This window comes from Alosa alosa, chromosome 1 (genome assembly GCF_017589495.1).
Source record: "Alosa alosa isolate M-15738 ecotype Scorff River chromosome 1, AALO_Geno_1.1, whole genome shotgun sequence".
Taxonomy (NCBI): Eukaryota; Metazoa; Chordata; class Actinopteri; order Clupeiformes; family Clupeidae; genus Alosa; species Alosa alosa.
The window spans coordinates 47,924,370-47,949,797 of NC_063189.1; the positions used below are offsets into that span (position 1 = coordinate 47,924,370).

Here is a 25,428-nt window from a genome sequence, read left to right on the forward strand (position 1 = left end):
ATAATGTGTGGTAATCAATATTTTTCATTCAGTGGTGGTTGTGGCCGTCATGTTGTTTCCTGGTGGTCCCTGGGTCACAATCAGTTGAAAACTCCTGGTGTAATGGCATCTAGCTGTACACAGGGGGGCAGAGTAGAGTCACCCACTTAATCAGCAGTTGATAAGATTGTCAATCAGCAAATTGGCAGCCACTGATTTCTAGATCAAATTTACAATAAGAGATGAGCAGCAAAAGCTAAAAGCTAAAAAATAATGAAATGCTTATAAGGAATCAATTATAACCCAACCACAATTTCAGACAATGAAAAACAATGTCCTCTTTTCCCAAGTAACATCTTCAACACAGAATGTAGAATAGTGCAGTGAATGTAGAATAGTGTATAGTAGAGCAGACCGAGGCCCTCATACTTTCTTAGGTATATTGTCAAGAAATGTTTAGAATATGTGGCAATTCTTGATACTGTTATTTCAATTTTAACATTTGTGGACACAAAACTGTTTTCCTCTAGGATGATCTTCATTAGCCTACTGTGTTGGGAAGATTTAGTTTGCAACATATAGGCTATAGACTTCCCAGAGCAGCCAGACGGCAACAGTGACTTCTCATTCTCACTTCTCATATCTTTTGCAGTTCTGTGAGCTGTATTTTTAGTGGCATGTCTAAAGTTGAAAAGGATGGTAGGCTTATGTGTTAATCTGTCATTTAGCATGTGTATTTTATCATTTTACAAAGACATATGTCCTGTTTTAATGTTCCTGTGTTTCCAATGCGTCTGTTTACTCCACTGAAGCATTTGGTTGTTTTTTTTTCTACTGCAGTGCACATTCTACAAGCACAGCAAGCACAGAAATCAACCCCTGGAACGAAGACCAAACAATGGGTTTTAATCAATCTCTGACATCCTCTGAAGAATGGGCAAAAGGATGGGTGGAGTGCCACCTCAGGATCTGTGCCAGTGGAGGCTGATGCTCCAAAGGACTACAGCCCCGCAAGGAGAGCACGAGTAACACTAATCTTGCACAGTTCTGAAATCAGCAGGCTTCATGTTTAGATGGGCATTAAGTATAGAAGATGAAAAAGTGCCAAATTGGTAGTAATTATAATTTCATTACATTATCCTTATAAATCTTGGCATATGGATGCTGTTCACCTTCACATCATGGCACTTTAATGCTGCTGAATATAGGCTGTGTATCTCTCTCTCTCTCTCTCTCTCTCTCATATGTGTGTGTGTGTGTGTGTGAAAGAGAGAGAGCACGCGTTTTTGTGTCCGTTGTAGGCATATAGTCCACTTATGCGTAATTTTCTTTCCAAAGAGGAAACATCAGGTGCGCTGATTGGACATATCGATCACCCTATGCTTGGCTTATAGCGATCATTCTCCCCCTCCCTCTCTCTCTTTCTCTTCCATTCGCACTGAAGGAGTAGGGTAGGCTGGATAGGAGGGGGCGGGCAGGGGGTGTTCAGTCTGGGCAGGGTGTTTTCACTGTGTTGACCAATCAGGTCCACGTTTTTTTTCCCCTAAGCAATGACCAGAGAAGTTGAGTGTGAAACGGCGCTCTGGCCAGTTAGTTGAGTGTTAGTGCGAGTCACAATGGATGCCATACCTTGTTGTTTAGTGTTATTTACGCTTCTTTTCGTGACGGGAATACAAGAAGCTCGAGGTGAGTAGGCCTATTTGTGGGCACCTTGTATTATATCCGTATGCGTTGTATGCCAGTTTACAAGTTTAATGTGCACACATGTGTTTAGCATAAACAGGCAGCTCAAAAGCGGTTTTCAAAGATGGCGCAGGTCAGGGGGATCCGCGCCGTCAGGAATGTGTATTGTTAAGCGAAAATCCTGGCTAGATAACTGAATCACATTGAGTGAAGAGAAAGAGAAAAGTCGCTGGCTTGTACGGAGCCGTATGCAGCGGAATTCGTTTGTGCTGGAGCAAGCGAAATATCCCTGCCAATCATTCTATTCCCTCTCTGATTTAACGTTACATCCTCACCACGGGCAACAGTTACAGCAGCGTGCAGTTTTTTAGTGTTTAAGGAACAGCCTGATACCGATAGCTTAAAGGTTGTAGGGCCCAATTCTTTTGAGCTGACAGGTCGGATGGACCAAACCGCCTGCCGGGGGGGCAGTGTGCCTAATTGTCTGTTGTAGGCTATGTAGTTCAGAGAAGGCAACCACAGAAAGGCAAAAATCAACGATAGGCTACTGAACTCACTATGTATCTCTATTTTGCTATTGGTGCACTAGATATGCCAAGCTGCTGCTGCATCCAGGAACGATAACCCGTTCTTAACGGAAGTAAACAGTAGAGAAAATGTGTTATCAGTTTCTCGCTATAACGTGTTAAAGCAATCCGCTACTTTGCTACAAGTCCTTAACCCATGTAATTAGGCCTACTCCGTCTGAGTTTTCGCAACACGCGAGGTTTTCGTATCATTAAGGAATCCAAGTAGCCTAGTAACAAAAAGACCCCAAAATTACCTATTTCTTGTAAAGGATTGAGACATGATTTAGAATTTCGGACACGGACTCCATAGCCTATGCCACTAGAGTGTAAGCGTAACAGCCTACATATAATTGGCGTTGGTACTTGATGTGGGCTACATTATGGATACACTATTGGAATGTAGATAATAAAAGCATATTCTTCCTTCGCTAAATTAAACATAGGATTGACCGTGTGTGGCAACATGTGCACACTTCGCGAGAATGAGTTTTCACATGATAGCACATGCCCATGATCACATATGCACAAGAATGCACATGATCACTAACCTACACTTTTGTCACCAAAAGCAAACAAAACGCACACAAGTGACGACTGCCCGTGACATTGCAGCTCACGTTCATAGACTGTGTGTGAGCCGTGATGCTCTTCGCTCTCCACAATTTCGCTAACAGGCAGAGAACTACTTCAGACCGTCCACACCCCAGAAGCTTTGTCTGTACTGTCCTTATCAGAAGCCCGTACATGTTCAGCCTGTTGGTCTGCATCGAGGATTTCCGAAGGACCGTCAAACAAAGAGGACAGGGATGTGTCTTAGCTTTGCCAAGCTTTGGCACTGGCTGTTCAGCTCATCTTATGTTTCCTAGTGTGGTAATACATGTGGGATAACATTAAACATTATTACATTAGCATTACTGCTACAGTGTTGTGTAGACAAAGCAGTGGGACTACAGCTGTTACATTTAGTTAAAGCAATATACCCAGAGCATACATGGTAAACCTGAAAGTCTGAAAAATATTTGTTAGGTGCAACCACGATGTCTGGACGATTGAATTAGTATAATGCATGTTGCTTCATTAAATATGCTATTTTAAAGATCATTATCATTAATCATGTTCTGGCTTTCCCATTGCAAGCTTTGTTCCTAACTGAAGCTAGTTATGTGGTTACATGCTTGAAATCTCATCTCTTACTTGTGCCAGAGGTGTGACATGTTTTTGTTATTCACAGTGATTTATAATTTAAACCAGTGTAAGTAATATATGTGAAAGAAGGGCTTTTAAGTCAAGTCAAGTCAAGCCAAGTTTATTTATATAGCGCATTTCATACACAGAGGTCATTCAATGTGCTTTTAAAACATCAGTCTCGCAAACACATGGCACATATATTTATTATCAGACTTAACTGCTGTGTCCTCACTCTAGCTGGCCTACACTGGCATGAGACATTGCAAAAGGACTTGCTACACTCTACACACTTAGGGAATTTTCAGACTGATATTTAAATTTGTTTTGTTTGCTACTTCTTACAAATCATTTGGTCTATGTGTGTGTGTCTGTGTGTTGTGTTTGTGTAAGAAGTTTGTCTGCTGCAATGTGCAATGTCACTGAATATACACTGCAACCTATAACTTTCACTCCATATATGTCATTGGAGCTCAATTTACTCTGCCAGTTTAGAGCAATGTTTTGAGCAAGACATAGAATCCCCTGTAATCTGTGTTGAGAGCTTATTTTATACTGTCCATCTATTTTCATGGTGAGTTGTTTGGATACACTGACTGGCCTGTCAGTGTTCTGTCCTACCCCAGACTGCTCTCAGTTTAAGCTTTAAATATTTCATCCCAGTAATCACCTATTATTTATTCATGACAGGGATATTATTTAAGTTTTGAGTTTGGTGGTAGAAGTGTCGTGCATTTTATCACAAACTAGGATGGCTGCCGTTTTGTTTTGGGGATGTCAGAATAGACCTGCAGTTTATTTGCTGCTGTGCAAAGGCCATGCGCAGGTCCCAACTTACCACAGCAGAGAGTCAGAGTGTGTAAACTTGTTGCCTGCTTGGTTTGTGTACTTACTTTTTTATCAGTTGTTTGGCTGCCATTCAATATATATTTCCCCTTTTTTCTGTGTTGTGTTCTGCATGTAAAGTGTTTGCACAGAAGGGAACACAACAAACTTAGCAGCAAAACGTAGTGAGTGGAAGTTCTTGATGGAAAACACTGCCTTTGGTCAGGCCTGTGACATTGATTGTGACATTATTTCAGCCTTATCTTGTTGCAGGTAGCTCTTAAAATGACTCAATGTTGTGGTTTTGTTCAGATTACTGCAAGACATAACATGAGGAATAAGGACAAACCTTGACTGATTAGAAGGTATGTCTCCTGGTTGCCATTTTTTGTCATTTTTTGTTAGAAGAATTTTCAAGAGACAGAGATACATTAGTGACACATTAGTCCCCAATGTAATGTGCACCCTTTTCAGTTATCACAATTCAATTATCTTGATGGAGACCCCCTGTCCAGTTTGGATACAACTGGCAAAGCCAAGTCTTGATTGGGCCTCTTGTTATGAGCCTCTCTGATATCCCAGAGGCTTGATAAGCGTTCTCATTAGCGACCACCTCAGATACCTAAGCCTCCTCAAAAGCTGCACCTTGCACTTTTTATTTTATAGTGTGCATTATCTTGCACATTTATTTATAGCCTAACCTATTCTGCACATTCATTTTTAGCATGCAGTAAGGGAAACACGACATGTCTTGCACAATTCCCACAGCATGGCCAAATGAACCCACTGAAATGGACACAGCAACAGAAGCTATCTCATTCTTCACTGTTCACATCACCGACTGCAGAGATGGCCTACTGCAGTTGAGGCTTACGGTTCATATTCATGATTGAACTGTATGAATGAAGACGGGGTTCCCGTGTTGAACAGAGCTACAGTGACTCACAGTAGGAAATTTGGAATCACAGATCAGGCTGCGGAAGGCAGGTGATGTGTCATTTCTAGAGAGAGAGAGAGAGAGAGAGAGAGAGAGAGAGAGAGATTAATTGTTTATTTCCAGATGAGTGTGACAGAAATGGGCCTCCTCAGGTGGAGAGAATTGCTTTTGGTGCTGGTGCTGTTGTCCCTGAGTGTGACTCTCCTGTAGTGTGCTGTTGTACCGTGAGTCCGCTCTCAGGCCAAGCGCTCAGTGGAATGGAATGAGCTCAGTGTTTGGCCAGTAAAAAAAAAAAAAAAATGTCGCTCACACACCCAGCCTTGCTTTCTCCCCACTCACCATGCTCACACCGTCCACCGTCACAATTTCCTGTCCACATAAGACACTTGAGTCCATGACTATTTCTTCGCTGCTGCTCCACGAGATGCCTCAAGGGTTTTAGTTTTATTCCAGACAGCCAGATTCACACACACACACACACACACACACACACACACACACACACATACACACAAAGACACACACATACACTAGCACGGTCCACATGCTGTAGATGTGTCCGCTGCGAAGCACCCCCTGCTGGGACGTGAATGTGTCACAGATGAGGCCTGCATGTCCCCCCTGCAGGTGTCCCACCGCGAGTGACTAGATTAAAGGTCACCCTGCTTTGACTTTGGTTAAGTTCGCCGCAGCTCGGCTGAAAGCACATTCTTATTACATGCTGTGGTTTGAGCGGAGAGTGTAGCAGCTGTTGCTTCTTTAGGTGTGTGTGTGTGTGTGTGTGCATGAGAGGATTCTGAAGAAGGAAAAGGTTGGAAAAGACCCTTGTGCTTCAATTACTGTGCTGCGTTTTCGTACATCATGCCTCTGGTCAGCAGACATGCTTTGTGAAGCCTGTGTCCATGTGTATCTCAATGTGCATGTCTGTGTGAGGTGTGTGTGTATGGGTCGGGATATGGTTGTTTGTGAGAGTGCACATGTGTGTGATTAATGTGGTGTGTGTGTGTGTGCTTGTTTGTGGGTGCACATGTGTGTGATTAATGTGATTTGTGGCTTTAGTTGAAGGTAACTGTACAAGCTGCAAATCAGTGAGCAACTGTGATTTCTGGTTGCCAGGCGACAGTGGTAATTGATTCATTTTTTCGGGGTTTGCAGCGAGTAAAAAGGAGGTGTGTCTCCAACCCCACTCGGCTCCTCTCTGCCTCGCTGGCCCATTCTTTCTATCCTCTCTCTCTCTCTCTCTCTCCCTCTATCTCTCTGTCTCCCCCTTTCTCTTTTTCTCTCTCATTCCTCTCTGCCCCCACCCTCATCCTCTCTCTCATGCACACACTGTCGACTGCAGGGTCTTTGTCTCTGGTCTGCAGGAGTATATAGTGTCTTGAGGAAGCAGAGCTGAACTTACATGTGCCATGATGTGATGCCATTCCTCCCAACCCCATACACAGTAGAAGTTGATTTTAAGAACCTCCTTAGTCAGGCAAGCGTTGTTCTGTACAAGGTCTTCCAGGACCTACATTTCAGCGCGGGATTGCGGGTACTGCACATCATTTGTTCAAGTCCCGCAACTCTAGCCATCATAATGAGAGAAATTCCCGCACACCTTTTACAGTGCTGTCTGATGATGTTAATCTAATAATGGAGCGGCGTGAACGCGGGACTATTGACTGGACGGACAAACTTCTGACTTCAATTGAACGGGGCCCCATTCAGAGACACGCACATGCGCAGGACCACTTTGCGGGTGCTGAAGTCAAATTATGCTAGGTGCTTCTACATCAACTGCTAACCGACAGGAAAGGAAAACAAAAGTTTAGCGATCAGGAACTGTTAGGAATTTTTCAAACACAGAAGCACGACATAGCCTAGAGTGGCCATGAGGCCGCGAGAACTTGGATTTGTGATGTGTTCTCCATTTGAGGAACGTTAGTAGGCATAGTAGAACGCATAGTAGGCCTATTTTCACTTTCTAGAGTGCGCATTCATTATGTGAAAGATGCTTTATAGCAAAACAGCGATCATATGTTACCAAATTTATGATGACGTGTTGTCACAAACACCCAACTTCCCCCCATTTTGAAAAATTAATTTTAAGCCCTGTCTTCACAGAAAGGGGCTTTGAGTTGTCTTCATAGTGCTAGATTTCTCCCTCTCTCTGCATATGTGTGTATGCATGTTTCAGAAACACCTTTTTTCATCATCACTTTTTCTTTGATTGATTTGAAGACTGATATGTTCAAGGTATATGCTGAGCATTTGACTTTTGTGGTGTCTTAAAATGATGCAGCCCTCACCTGGGAATGATCCTTTCAGTCTGTCAAGTTTTCTAAAGGTTTTCAGTTTCTTTTCTTGAATATATATATCCCAATTTATGTTCCCTGTAAAAAACAATCCGTTGTCATCAGTTTGTTAGGGTCTGATGTAAGAGCCTAGAGACATTCAGGTCAGCGTCCTCATCGATCATGGTGAATTAATAGGGAAGGACTCGTGTCTGTTCCGTGGGTAGTGCAATCTTACACAGGCCGTCTTTTATGTCATGGTGGAGGGTTTTTTTAGTATTAAAAAGAGAATTAGACTAAAGTACAACTGCACTGACTACCTGTAATTTTGAAACTGTACCTACCTACCTGGCTCTACCTGGGGGAAAGGGCAAAACCTATATGACCGTGCTATGGTAGCACTAATGGTGGTCATAACAAATGTAAAACTACTGACATCATAATCTCAATCACACTGATGCCCAGGCATAATAAGTAGTGTTTTAGTCCAAATGCCTTAATTTAGACCTCCCTTGATGTTGCATCTCATTCAGCTCATAGGAGGCCTCTGCCAGCCAGTGGTAGGCTCGGTATTCTTGCGTTGGCACTAGAAGGCTCAGGGGCTATACTACCCGCCCCCCCCCCCCACCACACCCCACCCTTTGTGTCACCCAGGACCCAGACCGTTGCTTCTCTCTGCCTAAAGGACATGGCAGTTGCACCGGTGAACTGAAGAAATCTTAACCAGGGATGATTGCATGAAAAGAGGCCAGTGTTCCACTAGAGATGAGAGTGGCAGAATGAGATGCAACATCAAGGGAGGTCTAAATTAAGGCATTTGGACTAAAACACTACTTATTATGCCTGGGCATCAGTGTGATTGAAATTATGATGTCAGTAGTTTTACATTTGTTATGACCACCATTAGTGCTACCATAGCACGGTCATATAGGTTTTGCCCTTTCCCCCAGGTAGAGCCAGGTAGGTAGGTACAGTTTCAAAATTACAGGTAGTCAGTGCAGTTGTACTTTAGTCTAATTCTCTTTTTAATACTAAAAAAACCCTCCACCATGACATAATTATATTATGAAGATGTCATGCCATTTCATATTCTAACATATGTAGTAGTGATGTAACAGTGCTATCTTGGCAGCTTTCAAAACATAATCATGTTACGACATCGTCATAGCACATGATGGAAACTGTTATGACGTCTGAAACTCTAAGAGACATCATGGCAATAATAACACTGATAGCACGCCACCTAAAATCGTTGGACACCAAGTGATATGATAACTAATCAGTAATGACACACAAGAGTGGAATGTTTATAGCCTATGCCTTAGTCCAAGTGAAGTGTTACAAGATGATTCCCATTTGATTAGTTGGCAGGTATTGTTATTATTAGCGGTAGTGTAGAACTGGCCTCAGGTTTATTTTGTGTCAGTGTATCGTGACCTCTTGGATTTTTGTAGGGTGCTGAAATAATATTTGTGTTGTACTTGGCCACTCTTCTGTCTGTTGTAGTGGATTCTTCTCTACTTTTTCCTCCTATTCCTATGTTTTCCATTGCACTCTTGTGTATCCTCCTCCTCTGCCATACACGTACAGAATGGGGAACAGACTTTTCCTTACACAGAGCAGTTTAATGACATCTCTGTGGTTTCATTCCAGTGCTGAGGTTCTGTCTAGACGTTTGGAAATCCCACACTGGCTGACATGTGGCCTGCGGTGTCTGTGTGAATGCCTGGGTGAGCCTGTGGCTGTGTGGTGTTGTCTGCCGCTGAGTCTGACCTGCACATGGGAAGGGTTGGCTGTGCTCATGAGGCTCACCAGCGGCTTGGCCTCCTCCCCCGGTGGAGGGGCACCAGGCTGCTTGAAGGAAGCCAGTCTTCTTGGGCCGCTGGCTCCGCGTTTAAACTCTGAACTGGTGTGGCATCTTTATCTTACCCAGCAAAACTTTTAGATGGTCTTCTAGATGTCTGCTCAGCTGGATTTAGCAGAGATTAGAACTCCCAAGTCTTTTCTTTTCACAAGTAAACTTCCTCAAAAGTGCCACCTCCTTCAACATTGTGAGTACTTCACTCTCTCTCTCTCTCTCTCTCTCTCTGTGTGTGTGTGTGTGTCACACTTTCTCTCAGGCTTGCAGTGTTTTTGTGAAAGATGTGTGAACAGCACGTGCCACACAGACGGCCTGTGCTTCGCCAGCCTTGTCCGGCACAGCAGCGGGCGCATTGTGGCCACCGGCTCCATGTGCCTGCGGGAGGCGGAGCTCATCCCCAGGGACCGCCCCTTCCTGTGCGCCCCGTCCACCAAGGAGGGCAACGGCGTGTATCCTCACTGCTGCAGCCTTGACATGTGCAATAAGGACCCTGTGGACTACGTCGACTTTCCAGGTGAGCCTTTGAGAAACAGACAATCTCTTTGTGCTATTGTCACCCTTACTGCTAGTTGCTGCTTGCCTCACAACTCAGTTTCTTACTTCACCCCTTTCCCCCCATGACTCCCACACTACCACTACCACCATTGCTTTGGGTTGGCTATGAGCCTTGAGCTATACAACACCTACCATACAATTGAACTGAAATAGAATTCTTTGTGTAAGGTTTTTGGTGACATGTCAGGCTTTTTCAATGTGAATAGTCAGAAAATGGTCAGAGGAGTGTTATAAACACCAGGCTTGTTTGTGGTGGCTTAACAAAAAACATATTTATTAAAGTAAATATGTACTGAAACATGATTTTCAGGCAGAATAAATGTGTGATGGTAAGAAAACAGTGTAAATCAGAGTGATGTGTAGAAATCAAACAAAAGACAACAGCGATGCATGCTCTGATTGAGAGAGAGGGAACAACTGCACCGCCGCCAGATAGCATTGTATGTGATTATGACATGATTATGATGATGAGGCGCACCTTCCTGCTAAGCTAGCTCCACCCCTAAAAGACAGACATGAGAGCAAAGCAGACAGGCATAGGCAGGGTCAGGGTCAACAGGAGGTTGCTGCTAGTAAGCATTTCTTCAGTTCAGGCTGAAATACTGCTTGTATGAAACATGTTCAGCTTACACCTCTTTCAGATATTCTTCGGTTGCTTTGGCTCAGGGTTAAAGGTTGTATCAGCGATAGCGGGGATACTTCACTTCTGTTGATGTTCAAACAAAACAGAGAGCTAGCTCGCTACTCCCTCCCCCTCCCTCCCGTGCAATTAAAACTCTGCTAAACGCGCATCTCGTCGGTTATTGGTTGAAACACTTTATGAGTGGGTTGCCAACCCTTGTTGGTAGCAATTGTTTTTGTGTACAGATCTTGGAGCCTAGGCTGCCTACAGAGACGCGTTTTTTTGACGGCCTCCTTATGGGTTAGACAGCTAGTAGATCGTTAGGAAAGATTAGATGAATGAGATCATTTATATTTGGGCCTGAAATCGCTGAAACAACCTTTAATAAATAAATATTTGGAAGTGTGAATACACATTTGGCTTAATTACTGTCAGTCACTACAATGAAGGCAGTGTTTTTTAAGCTTCATTAGCTGTATGAGGTCAGAATGATTCCTGATGACCTTGATTCCATGCACCTAATGCACCACTTTGGGTACCAGTTACAGTGAGGGCTGTGTGTTAGCTAATACTGATGTTACAGTGAGGGCTGTGTGTTAGCTAATACTGATGCTACAGTGAGGGCTGTGTGTTAGCTAATACTGATGTTACAGTGAGGGCTGTGTGTTAGCTAATACTGATGCTACAGTGAGGGCTGTGTGTTAGCTAATACTGATGCTACAGTGAGGGCTGTGTGTTAGCTAATACTGATGCAATATTTGCTCTTTTACTCTCTTACCTACTATTCAAAGGTTCTCTCATGTTATGTGTCCAGCTAAGAGATGATCTCTCTCTCTCTCACTCTCTCTCTCTCTCTCTCTCTCTCTCTCTCTCTCTCTCTCTCTCAGACCCCACCCCCAGGAGTCCGGCACTAGGGCCCGTGGCTCTGGCGGCCGTGATCGCAGGGCCCGTTGTCGTGCTGTGCTTCGTGCTGGTGCTGGTGTTCTACGTGTGCCACAGCCGTTCGGTCATACACCACCGCGTGCCCAGCGAGGAGGACCCCTCCATGGAGCACCCGTTCCTGGCCGACGGCACCACGCTGAAGGAGCTCATATACGACATGACCACTTCAGGCTCCGGCTCAGGTAGGCCTCTACCTCTTTCGGCTGCTTCATATAATGACATGACCACTTCAGGCTCCGGCTCCGGTAGGCCTCTACCTCTTCGTCGTTTCATATACGACATGACCACTTCAGGCTCCGGCTCAGGTAGGCCTCTACCTCTTCGTCGTTTCATATACGACATGACCACTTCAGGCTCCGGCTCAGGTAGGCCTCTACCTCTTCGTCGTTTCTTAGGAAATGCTGCCAGGTAGGGGGAACAATAATGGAGCAGGGGAAACGCATAAATATTACTCAGTTATTTTGATAAATGTATCAAACTTTGAAGAGCCATAAAGCTTTCTAAATGCCTGTCTGAAGGAAATAATTTGGCTGTCTGAAGTAGTTTGTTGTCTGAAGTAGCCTGAAGGGAAATAGTTGGTAGGACATGCTGTCCTGCTCCACAGGTTACTGAGAACCGAGGCTTATGATGTGCTAGCAGTACTCAGCTAGTTGGAACTCGTGTTAGTTGTTTATTTATATAGCTGAATTCAGCGTGAAGCAAAGATGTAGAATCATCTTCTGATTTGTTTCTTTGTTGGGTTGTGGCAGGCCTGCCGCTGCTGGTGCAGAGGACCATCGCCAGGACCATCATCCTGCAGGAAAGCATTGGGAAGGGCCGCTTTGGCGAGGTGTGGCGCGGTCGCTGGCGGGGGGAGGAGGTGGCTGTGAAGATCTTCTCCTCCCGCGAGGAACGCTCCTGGTTCCGTGAGGCGGAGATCTACCAGACCGTCATGCTCCGCCACGAGAACATCCTGGGCTTCATCGCCGCCGACAACAAAGGTGAGAAGACAAATCCTTGTCCCCTATTGGGCGTTCCTGGAGGAGCCTGAAGGAACTCTTACTAAGAGTTAACTAAGAGGAACAGAACACCTATTAGTTATTAGTTCACTGAGGGACTTATTCCTCAAAGCTGGATTTTTGAGAAGGTTTCATAACTTTGCAGAATAAAAATAAGACCACTTTAAGTTTTCAGCTTGGTTTGCAAAGGAAACAAAAAAGATTGTGTGTGTGTGTGTGTGTGTGTGTGTTATGCGTGTGTTATGCGTGTGTTTGTGTGTTCTCTCCACAGATAATGGCACTTGGACCCAGCTGTGGTTAGTATCGGATTACCACGAGCATGGTTCCCTTTTTGACTACCTGAACAGATACACAGTCACAGTGGAAGGCATGATCAAGCTCTCTCTGTCCACCGCCAGTGGCCTGGCTCACCTCCACATGGAGATAGTGGGCACTCAGGGTGAGTCTCGCCTTATTCACAGACTGGATCTTCAAGTGTGTGTGTGTGAGAAAGAGGAGGGGTCAATATTAAGAGAAGATAAGATCAAATCAGAAATACTTTATTCATCCCAAGGGAAACTGGACTGTCAAAACAAAAGCAAAGAAAGCTCTAAATGTAGTTACGGGTTAGTTCTGTTTGTTACGGGTGAACTCAGCCCAGCACTGTAAAGTAGCTGCAGCCCCAACTGTACCTGAGCCCCTCCCCATGTTACCTGGAATTACAATAACAAAAACATATAAAACAGCAGTAGAATGGTAAGCTGGTTGAAATTCATGTCTACCAATAGGCTCGTATTATTACAATCACAAAAAGCATGCAAATACAGAGAAGTTGCCTTGTGTCTTCCAGTTCAGAGATAGATTAGGCGAAAGAATACAAAAAAACATTTGTATGCAATTTGGACACACACCTCTAATCTGTATGCAACACACACACACACACACACACACACACACACACACACACACACACACACACACACACACACAGAGCCTGTCCTCTAACGACTGACAATGACCTTGTGTCTCTGTCTGTTCTCAGGTAAGCCTGCCATTGCCCATCGTGACCTCAAGTCCAAGAATATCCTGGTCAAGAAGAATGGCACCTGCTGTATCGCCGACTTGGGCCTGGCAGTGCGCCACGACTCTGCCACAGACACCATTGACATCGCACCCAACCACAGAGTAGGCACCAAAAGGTAACTCACACACATCTTTATAGCACAGTAGCCATTCACCCATTACTGTCCCTCCCTGGTACATGTGTGGTTGATGTGTGAGTAAGTATAAGTATGTATAGTATATAGTATAAGTAAGTATAAGTATGTATAGTATATACTAAATATAAGTATAGAGTGGTGCTTATGCCTGGATTTACTGAAGTGTGTCGTGGAGCAGTTCATGGGAAATTGGACTCTGTGTTGCTCATGCATTATGCAGTTATATATATGGTACTATAAAGTATCACACTCATCTCATTGCAGCTCCAGAGTCTTGCAACAAGTTATAGGTCATTATAATAGTGTAATGACTTTATAGAAAAAAAACATCCCTTAAAGTCTCTATCCATAGTGCACAACTTGCATGCATAAGGCATAAGCCACAAGACTCGGGGTTATAAATCATTGCTCGTCTTCTGCATTATAGATGTTGGCATCGGATTAAGTGACATTGGATGGCTGCTATGTGTCACGTGTGCACAAGGACATAAACCCACATAAATTGTTACACCAAACCTCCTGGTATATCTTGCAGCCAGGGAGCTAATCCTCATGTGCGCTGTCTCAGTCCGCCCATAGCACAGTGGGAAGTGTGCGATAGAGATGAGAGAGCCAGATGACTCTCTCTCTTACTCTCTCTCTCTCTCTCTCACTCTCTCACTCTCTCTCTCTCTCTCGTGATTGCCTTGAGGGGATTGAAGGAGTGCTGCCTGTCAGAGGGCTCATCATCGGTCATCCTGATAACAGTGCCTGGAGGACACTAATGGAAAAGAGAGAAGTGAGCCTTCTTGTATGCCCCCCGGCGCCCCCACCCCTGTATGCCGGGGCCTTTTCAAATGCCCTGGTAAGGGCTGCTCAGGGCAACAGATGGAGAGGGCTGCTGGGACTCTTGCACTGGTTTACCCTTCGTCAGAACACATCTGCTGGTATTTAAGGCAGAGGGCGAATGCAGAGCAGCATCCCCGCGCGTGCCATCAGGACAGGCAGCCTGCGAAATACTAAACAAAACACCCGGAGATAAATATAGACCGAGGGAGGGTGAACTGTTTAGCCTGAAGCCATGATTATAGGGTGCAATGTGTAGGGTGGGAGCTTGTGGAGAGGAGGGCCGTTGTTGAAGAGGAGTTGTCTAGGTGTGTGTGTGTGTGTGTGTGTCATTGCTGTGAGCAGGAGCTGCTCTCTGCAGTGCACTGCAGGAATCTGTCACTGCTGATCTGAGAGGAGAAGTTGTGATGGATGAGTTTCCTCCCCCATTCTCTCTCTCTCTCGCCCCCCGCCTCTCTTTCTCACATGCACACACACAAATACACACTCACCATCACACACACACACCATCACACACAAATACACACTCACCATCACACACACACACACACACCATCACACACAAATACACACTCACCATCACACACACACACACACACACACTTGGTGTCTTTGGACACATGCTCACATCATACCTTCTCTCTCAAGCCCCTTTATTATCACCTCTGGGCAGAATCTCTCTTCTGTACTTCTCTCTCTGATGCACACTATCTCTCTCTCTTGTGTGCACGCACACACACACACACACACACAGTGCTGCTCCTCTACTCATCCTCCTTGATGCTAAGTGGATGCGAGTCTTCAGTGTCAACGAAGGCCGTAGCCATGATGTCAACAATGTAGGTGGACCAAATCTGTGGTGGGGTCTGGGGGGCCCCCAAACAGAATTTCAGTATATCTCCCACCATGCACAAATATTTTTAAAAATCATAAACAAGTCATTAGTCAAGTCAGCTAATTAGGACGTTCCAAACTTTTGACGGACATCGGACATAGGCATGGACGGATTATGGGCCCCTGGGCACATATACAAAAGGACCCCCACAGTTAAGCTGGGTCCGGGGACATGATCCCCTGGAAGAGCATTTTAAAAATAACCCTTTAAATGATGATTTCTGACAAGTTTTGTGGAAAGAGAAGAGTAGGGTGGAGAACATAGTAGCAACTTCATGCAGAGGCTTGGGCTTCAGGGCCCCCTGAGCCACACACTCATTAATTTATTCATTCATTCATACAGTCTTCTACTCACGCACACACACTGCACACACATACTCATTACTTTACTGACCACCATCCAATAATTGTCTTAGTATACAGTAGGCCTATGAATAGATATACTCTATATAAGTATAGACCCTTTCAAATTGTTCATAGAGGATTTCAGAACCAATGCAGATAGACAATGCAGATTTGTGCATTGCCCATTTGTCCAATGCCTTAGGAACATGCATATTCGTTTCTGGAGTTAAAAGGGTCTATAGGCCTATGAATATATACATAACCAACTGCACCCAACACACACACACACACACACAAACACACAAACAGTTGTAAAAAACTGAAACAGAGCAGACATTTCTCAATTTCTGCTGTGCCTCTGCCAGTTCTCCAGCTCCAGTTGTCACTGCCCACGACTTGTTTAAAATGGTTCCATACCTCCGACTTTCCTCCAAACTTGCACAAAGTTAATACTCCTGTTTTTATTTTTTCTTTACATTTTTAAGCTCCACGTTGCACTTAAGCTACACAATACAGCACAGCAGGTCCAGAGTGAAAGTGGAGGAGACACTGCGCATGGCCCGCGGGTCGGGTCGGGTCAAGTTCGGCTCGGGCAGAGAATCTAAACTCTAAATCAGGGGTTTTCAACTGATTGTGAACCAGGAACCACCGTTCTGACTAAATAGGCAACCCCAGGACCACCACTGAATAAAAATACTGATTCCCACATTGAAACTACATTACTGAATCCATGGTCACGGACCACAAGTGGGCTGCGGACCACTGGTTGAAAACCTTTGCTCTAAACTGACTACTTGTGTGGAGATTTGACTCGTTTGTGATGGCGTTTGTGATGCCATTTGCCTCAAAACAGCATGTAGTTGATGTGAAGAGTGCCCTCTGGAGAGCTGAGAGGAGCTTTGTGTGTCACTGCAGGTACATGGCTCCAGAGGTGTTGGACGACTCCATAAACATGAAACACTTTGAATCCTTCAAGCGGGCAGATATCTACGCCATCGGGCTGGTGTTCTGGGAGATTGCACGGAGGTGCTCCATAGGAGGTACACAGTACAAATAGATGTTTTATTTGTTGTCTGTTCATAGAGTTATAGCAAATCAAACCAGTACTTCACTGTAACATTGGTTTAAATGCATTGTGCTACTATCCGGCAAATTCTATGTTCATTTGGAAAATATAAGTAACATCTCACGTGATGTACACGTTATTATCCCATCTTATACACTATTAAATTCATAGGACAATGTACATATGTACAGGTTACAATGTAAGAAACCGAACTGTCAAGGACTACAGTAACTAAATTGGGCCAATATTTTCAGAAGTGAGAGTTAGTATAAATATTTGTTTACATATGTAAACTTAAAGGGACACCAAACAAGCCTGATGCTTTTTCTCTACGAAACTTCCCCTAGTGTTTGTATGTGTCGATACGTGTGCGAGCCCTCGCTCGGTCTGAAGCTCTTTTCCTTTTCTTTGCATCTTCCGTCAAGGGTTTTCGCTGCTTCTTCGCCGGCTCTGCCATTATACACACGTTTGCGTTTCGTTAGCCTGCCTCTGTGCTGTGGATGCAGGATGTAAACTGATCCTGCTTCTCATGATGTCTGAGACTAAAGGTCGGCGGGTACGATACACTGAACTTGCAAGCGGGATATTCTTCCTACAGGCAGTAGAGGCGGGCGAGAGAGTCTTCATTCGCCCTGTAATGAGTCATTTCACCATATAACGACTTACGAAGATGATTAATTAACACAAAAACGTTGCCTGGTGTCCCTTTAACAAGAGTGCAGTCTCTCTTGTTTGAGAACAGATATTATAAACTATAAACGTCTTCTTTCCTTGCAGAGTGATAAATAAAGGCTTATAACCATTTAAAGAGTGATAAACAAAGTTTTACTTCCCTTCAGAGTGAGTTCATGTCCACATGTGTTCACAGGCATCCATGAAGACTACCAGCTGCCCTACTACGACCTGGTGCAGTCCGACCCCTCTGTGGAGGAGATGAAGAGGGTGGTGTGTGACCAGAAGCTACGGCCCAATATCCCCAATAGGTGGCAGAGCTGCGAGGTATTGACAGAAAATATTTTTCTTCTCCACTCTAGGCTATATTTTTTGTAAAGCCAGGTCTATACCTGATTTAAAGAGTTCTGTCCAGTGTTTGTGGCCTCCCTTCCCACAGGTTTTGGGAGGTGTGTGGTTTAGTAGTCGTGTGCTGCCAGCCTGCATCTCACGATTTCAGCTTTTGCAACAGTGTGGTTCTAGTTTAATTTCCCTTGACCCCTCTCAACAGAAGAACATACAGTTATAGAGAAACTGTGGAGAAACAAAGAATGATATCTCTCTCTCTCACATAAACATTCAAAATCTGATCTCTTTCTCTTCTATTATCTTTCTCTATCACTGTTTCCCTCTCTTCTTTTACTTATTTCTCCTATTCATACACTCTGCATCTCTCTCTTTCTTTCTCTCTCTTTCTCCCTCTTTCTTTCTGTCTCTGTCTCACTCTCAATCAGCTTGCTGCTTCATCACACTTAGCTGCCGAGCTCGTCACTGCATCTGTAGCAATGTGCTTTTTATTGCTGGGAAACAGACAATTAGATTACAGCCAATTTGCAGTCATAAAAGCCAGGCTAATCTAATAGTCCCTCTTGTGCCGGCGCAGGCTGCCAGGCTGAGGGCCGTAAGTAAAAGACACTATTGATGAGTGGGCTGCTGAATATTAAAGAGGACTGCTTGGATTTCCCTTATTCACTTTCTCAAGCCTGCGGGGAGCAGGCAGTTTACATCCCATATGGGCACACACACGGTAGCACATACATACATAGTTGGACACCGTACATATACAGTGCAACCGGAAAGTTTTCAGACCCTTTCAAGTTTTCCACATTTTGTTATGTTTCAGACTCATCTTAAAATGGATTCAATTCTTTTTTTTCTCATTAATCTACACACAATACTCCAACACTCAGACTGAAATATTCTATATACATTAGTATTCAGACCCTTTGATATGACGCTTGCAATTGAGCTCTGGTGCATCCTACTTCTATCAGTGGTCCTTGAGATGCTTCTACAACTTGATTGGAGTCCACCTGTGCCTAAATGAATTCACTGTAATTTATTAGGAGGCACACATCCCTTTATATATGGTCTCACAGTTGATGTGTGTATGTGAGAGTGAAAACCAAGCCACGAGGTCAAGAGAATGGTCCATAGACCTGTGAGACAGGGTTGTGTGAAGACACAGACCTGGCGAAAGATACAAGAACATTTCTGCAGCATTATAAGAGCCCAAGAGCACGGTAGCCTCCATCATTCTCAAATGGAAACGTTTGAAACAACCAACAGTCTTCCTAGATCTGGCCGCTCAGCCAAACTGAGTAATCCAAGACGGATGCAGGGCCGGTGGAAGGCATGGACATTCTGGGCAATTGCCCTGGGCGCCAAACTACCAGGGGCGCCACAGCGTGGCGATCTATAGGCTACAACACTTAAAACACACTGATTGTCAAATAATGACCTAGACGGTTTAAATGTGGGAGCAGCAAGTAATTAATTTTCAGTGAGATCGGTTACATAACAATTAGTCCAACACATTTGCATGCAATGACACAAGCGATGAAATAACGCCAATTTGTTTTATGTGGTAGGACTATTCAGCAGGGAACCAGTATACTGCATTTTGACCAACATAACATTAACAATTGAAAAAAAAAAACAACAACAAAAAAGCAAATGTTTGTACAAAATCACTGGCATGGATTTACTAAAGCATTGCTATTAAGATGAAGATGCAGAGAACCTGCAGTGATAAGATGATATGGAGTTTTAACAAATAGTTCTCAGAATTTCAATTCTGATCTGAGAAATGCGCCAAAGCAGCTAAGGAAAAACTGTAACTGAGTGAATGAAGTGTGCATTGAACAAATGAAAAAGGAGGAAGCACAGGGAATGGGTCTTGTCTGTTAGAATTGTGCATTATAATACAGTATCTCACAAAAGTGAGTACACCCCTCACATTTCTTCAAATATTTTTTTATTATATTTTTTCATGGGACAACAACTGAAGAAATTACACTTTGATGCAATGTAAAGTAGTGAGTGTACAAGTGTGAGCTTGTGTAACTTGTACATTTGCTGTCCCCTCACACATTGAAACGTGACTCAGCCCTGCGCCATTAGTTACCATTCAGCGAGGCCTCGTGCAGGATATAAAAACACGGCAGGCTCTGGTGCTGTGCTCTGTGAACAGAATGTGCTGTCTAGACAGAGCTGCCCTGGATGGAGCCCTGGTCTGAGGAGCCGTGCAGGCTTTCTTCACATTCTGCTCCCATTCAGAGAGCTTTCCGCTGCTGCCTATTCAGTACCCTCCCTCCACTAGACGGCAGGCACATACTGTAGATCTTCAAGGCTGCTGTGTGTGTGTGTGTGTGTGTGTGTGTGTAGTCAAAACTAGCAGTTGCGTATTGGTTGTAAGAGAAAGGTTTATTATGTTTATTAAACCCACTCTGATCCAGCAGTATCACTGCAAGCAGCTACAGTGATACACTCTGGGGGCATGTTCATTAGCCCCCATGTTCGTGCCCCCAGAGTGTAGCTGCCTGGCAACTGTAGCTGTTGGCTGCAGCAACTCAAGCTAGGTAGTACCTATTGTTGAGATCTACCTGAAAAATCGGCAGAATTTTCCTTTAGTATTGCACTGGTACCTTACCTTGTCTTACTGATACTGGAGTTATTATCAGGATTGTGGCTCAGGCTAGGAATGCCATTGAGATTGATCTCTGTTGTGTGTGTGTGTGTGTGTGTGTTGTTTGTTGTTTGCGTTTCTTCAGGCGTTGCGTGTGATGGCCAAGATCATGAGAGAGTGCTGGTATGCCAACGCGGCTGCACGCCTCACAGCCCTGCGCATCAAGAAGTCCCTCTCCCAGCTCAGCCAGCAGGAGGGAATCAAGATGTAGACAGAGAGAGAGAGAGCTCATGGACCATCTTTTTTTTTCTCTCTCTCTCTCTCTCTGCCCCTCCTTCTTTCTCTATCTCTCTTTCCGTCTCTGTCTCTCAGCAATATCTCAGCCTCTTTTGATCCGAGAGTCAGTCGGGGCGGAACTTTTCTCTCTTCAAGTATTTATTACCCATCAGGGTCCAGAGCCCAGTCCAGCTGGGCTTAGCTTTGAAGCAGCTGTTGAGGGGCGGGAGTGACCATGCGGCAAGGCCACCTTCATGAAAAAGCTTGGCGGCCGGCGTGCATGCACCCTCATGAAGGAGTTGGCGTGGACTGGGCTCTCTGGAGGTATGACTGGGCAGGGGGAGGAGACTATAGGCCACTCAGTGTAGGGAGGAGAGTGTCCCCTCCACCTCCTTCATAACCACCGTCTGCCAGGCGCCAATGGCCTTTTGCTTCAGTGGCACATCAGAGCAGCACAGGAAGACCAAGAAGAGTCCGATAAGCTGAATGGAAACGCACATCACCTCACGCACCATCCTCTTTTTGATAAATCTCTTGGGTTCAAACAGCAATGTACAAAGAGAGACCCGTGCCTCAGTGGACCAGAGGAGAGACATGAGAGGGAATATGGTGTCTTTTCTCAGTCACTGCGTCAGGTACCTACAGCCCCCCCTGGACTCTGGACGCCCCCTCAACCCACACAGGCTCCGTTTCATTCTCGAGTGGCACTTGTGGGCAGGGCCTCGTTCAGTGTCTCTGCGGTCACACCACGTGACATATGCAATATGTATGCTCACTGTTTTGTATATATGTATCCATACATGTAGATATTCATTGAGAAAAAAAACTGCTTGTCATGGTTTTGTATGCTGAAGTATTTATGCGTACGTACATATGGGCAGGTGAACACGGTGTGCTGTGTATGTGTGTGTACATACATACAGCTGTAGAGATCATTGATACCTCTGTATTTTTTCACATTTACTGCAGTGTTGTTTGTTTGTTTGTTTGTTTTGCAAACCATGACATGGTGTTCAAACTGTGCTCATCTGACCTTTTTGGGTCATTTTGATGGTTCAGTATGAGGACCTCCCGAGTTGTGAATGACGGTGAGTTTGTGTGGGTGTGTGTTGTTACATTGTCTCAGAAAGTGTTGCCAGAGTGTAGCGTGCTCACCGGTTTGAGCTGGTCTCTGGTCTGTGACCAAAACAGAGTTGTGTCAAAGTGACAGGTTGATTGACAGGTTTATCAGTAGCAGTGAAAGGTGAACTAGCAAGGGAGGTTTCAACAAGCGGCATGTAGACTAGTTACAGTATATTCATGTCAGTTCAGGACTCAAGAGTCACGGTAACACTCACAGAAGTAAAGAGCAGTGCTTTGTGACTTAATATTGACCTTGATACAACACATGAGAATGAAAATATCTAGAGATACACCGATTGCAATTTTCTGGACCGGTTCCAATTTCCGATTTTTCATAGTTTGACCTGCCGATACCGATTTTCGCTTCTTCTAACCACTTTACAGCACACACAAATAATTATTTTGTATCTGGGACATTAATTTCACACACTACTAAATGCACTGTGTTATGGAACAACCATTTTTTTCTTCTCTCATCCAATATCCAACTAAAAATACAAAAATATTGTCATGGCCGATTGCGTAAAAATCAGCCAATTCCGGTCACCAGCCGATCTATCGGTGCATCTCTGAAAATATCTCATGTGCTCTCCTTATGAAGACGATAATATGTTCAGTAATAATTGGCCTTTTTTCTTTGTTGCATTTACCCATGCCATGTTCACGTTAGCATTCAACTGCATTACCTTTTATATCAGAAAACATAGTGAACATTTGCAGAATTTACTAATGTAGTCCTCTGTCCTTTTTTCATATCGTTTCATGTGTCCATGCTGCCTTTTCATCATTAGAAAAGCCAATTTTATTTTGGCAGATTACTTTTTCTCCTATAGCTGTTACAACCCTGATTAGACCATTAAGACAGCTGATGGTCTTTGACAGTGCTGTCTAAAGCAGTAAGGTCTTTACCTACTGACCTCTTCATTGCCAGAGGTCATCTTCTATATGGGTTGAATCTGTGAATTTTGAATATGTAGCTGCTATAACGTGTGACTATGGATTCCTAATGTTCATTATGGACAGGCTTTCAGCAGGAAGCTTTGCCGCTCTAGTTCAAGAGACAAAAAGAGTCTTTTACAGGCATTGTCAGATGACGTGTGTGTGTGTGTGTGTTTGTGTATGTGTGTGTGTGAGAGAGAATATGCTTAGAAGATGTCACATTACGTTTTGAAAGGAAACATTGCATTGGTGGATTTGAAAGGAAAGCATTGTGCTTTGGGGGAGCTCAGTGCCTCAAAAGTGCCTGAAATTCTCTCGTGCCATTTTGCACCATGCACACAATACGCTTTTTTTTGGGGATTTCAATAGCTCAATTACAGTGCAGGGTGCTGGTCCTCCTGGTCTTATCAAGGCATTGTCATAATGTGTTCTGTTGTGGAGTGATTTTTTTTATTATTTTTTTTAAGAGGTTTAAGGACAGGATCATGCACGCATGCTGCTATGATATACGGTGAACCAAAAAAATAGCTCCTCTGTTCCAGAGAGGTGAGACCAGGGGCCTGCCTTGCCTACCAAGCAGCTCGTGGAGACTCCTTTGAACCTCCACTGACACTTTCTCCTATAGCATTCATTGCCCTGCTCCTGTGCAGCATTCCAGAATCACCAGCAGCCTATTTTTTGCTTTTCTAAAACTCGATGGTCAAAAGCTCCCATCCAGGTATCCTCTCCTCTCAGACATCCAGGTATTCTTCTACAGCCTCTTAAGCCTCACCAGCTCTGACTGAACCAACCTACACATCCTCAGCTCAGTATTGCCTTCTCATGTGTACACAACCTTTTGTATATCTGGAGTGTGTGCGCACACACACACACACACACACACGTGCGCGCGTGTGTGCGTCCGACGTGTGTAACTATGTGCGTGCATTCCTGTTCATTGGTAGCCAACAAGTTTTTGCAACAAGAGTTCTTTTTTGACTGGCGTGGCTTCCTGTGGTGACTCTTCGTGCTGTGTCGCTGTGTTAACACTGTTGTCTGGGCGAGTGGTCAGACTGGTGGAGTGGTTTGGTGTCAGCCAGACTGCCGTCGAAAATGTGTGTTACTGTGCCATTGTCGGTTACTAAGATGGCCATTGCCGGTTACTAAGATGGCCATTGCCGGTTACTAAGATGGCCATTGCCTTTTGTCACCCTTCTGTGACCCAAACCTAAATTGCAATTTACTAAATGACTGAATGCATTGTTGTGTCTGACATTACATTCGGTGGTTATCAGAAGAGAAGAGGCTTCCTAGTCACTGCCTGGAATACATATGCTTTAATATGCAAGGGGGAGGGTTAAATGATCATCTGGATTTAAGGCAGATTGAAGTAGAAGTGCCTCTAGCTTTTCTAAGCATTGTGCAATCTTTAGTATATAATGTTGTAATGGTCCTCTTTAAACAACTAACAACAGAAACAAGTAATTTAGACATTGCATCTGCATTTTGGTGGTGCCTAAAAAGCAATTCTTAATCTAACTGTAAACATTCCATAATTTAGCCCTAGTCTTAAGGATGCAAGAGACTAACAGTTTTGTTGATTTGATAGGAGTAAGTACAGTACATTCATACAAAAAAAAATGCAAAGGCTTGGACCTGAGCTTGTTCTGACAGGACATTGCGGATGCATATACAAAATACCTCTGTTTTTCGTGCGTTCCTCGATTGAAGGAGCATCCAATGGAAAAGGTTTGGGCACAGATAGGGGTTATGCTGTAACAACTGTTCACAACATTGCCACAGTTGCTTTGCTGCTCAAAGGCCATTGCATACAGGCTTCTGGAAGATTTCTCTTTTTGTGCTTAGTGCCTAGTTTCTTCATGAAGCATGTTGACCCTTTGGTTAGTTTTCTTTTAAGTGTCTTGTGTTATGATGTGATCAAGAGAGCATAATTGTAATTGAAGAAGTTTGAAGTCTCAAAATCTTGAAAGTTTATTTAATCTCAAATGAAAATAATAAGGCGTAAAAATACCTCTCTTGTTTAGACCAATGTTTTTGTTTACCTCAGTGTGTATAAAGTTTTTATTGATTGTTTTATTTTGTCCTCTAGATCTGACTTCATTTTTATGTCATATCTACATGGTGTGTGTGTTGGGGGGGGGGGGTGTAAAATGCACATACATTTGGGGGGATTGGGAAAATTATTGTAGCAAAGATGTTTTTCTCTCTTATTCATACCTTTGCAGTATTTGATGGTTTGCATATGAAAGAATGTTGCTTTTTCTCTCGGTTCATGTTCTGAACAGAGCCTTGTTTAATGGGTCATTCTCCATTGGTCAAAAGAATGGTTATTCTCTGACCTATTCTAAGGTCACTATCTATCCTTAGCTTACAGTGTTTTGTTTGTTTTGTAAAGTGCACAAAGGAAGGAATGTTCAATGTGGGAAGCTAGAAGCCAGTTGATTATGTATGGTTCCAACTAACATTAGCAAGGTAGAATGTTATGTTAATAAATTATGTTAATAAATCTTTACTGTTGAATGTGGCTCATGTCTGCATTTCTGAGGCAAGAACAATTTTCAAGAAATCCGAGGAATTAAAATAGCATGTACACAAAACACTCCTCTGAAAGTCCTGGCTTCATGTTGAATATAAATTGCCAGCATCTTCTGTTTACACAACAAAGATTTGCAGTGACTGGTTTGTTGATTGTATTGATTGAATAGGTTCAT

At 43.9% G+C, this 25,428-nt stretch overlaps 1 protein-coding gene across 1 annotated transcript; it reads left to right on the top strand.

Annotated features, from left to right (window-relative positions):
• Positions 1-1,501: 1,501 nt before the first annotated feature.
• On the top strand, positions 1,502-25,237 carry LOC125295758 (TGF-beta receptor type-1-like). The gene is made up of 9 exons (XM_048245216.1): positions 1,502-1,665; positions 9,575-9,829; positions 11,380-11,616; positions 12,184-12,414; positions 12,704-12,871; positions 13,454-13,610; positions 16,611-16,735; positions 17,630-17,760; positions 20,526-25,237. Exons 1-9 carry the CDS (start codon positions 1,596-1,598, stop codon positions 20,649-20,651), a joined length of 1,500 nt encoding a protein of 499 aa, XP_048101173.1. The 5' UTR covers positions 1,502-1,595; the 3' UTR covers positions 20,652-25,237.
• The last annotated feature ends 191 nt before the right edge of the window (positions 25,238-25,428 follow it).

What these genes read in the sequence shown, in the direction of transcription:
- LOC125295758 (XM_048245216.1), top strand. Translation starts at nt 1,596, where the DNA reads ATGGATGCCATACCTTGTTGTTTAGTGTTATTTACGCTTCTTTTCGTG. An exon ending in CACAGAGTAGGCACCAAAAG is followed by an intron (nt 13,611 to 16,610) that starts GTAACTCACACA and finishes GTGTCACTGCAG; the next exon opens with GTACATGGCTCCAGAGGTGT. An exon ending in ACGGAGGTGCTCCATAGGAG is followed by an intron (nt 16,736 to 17,629) that starts GTACACAGTACA and finishes ATGTGTTCACAG; the next exon opens with GCATCCATGAAGACTACCAG.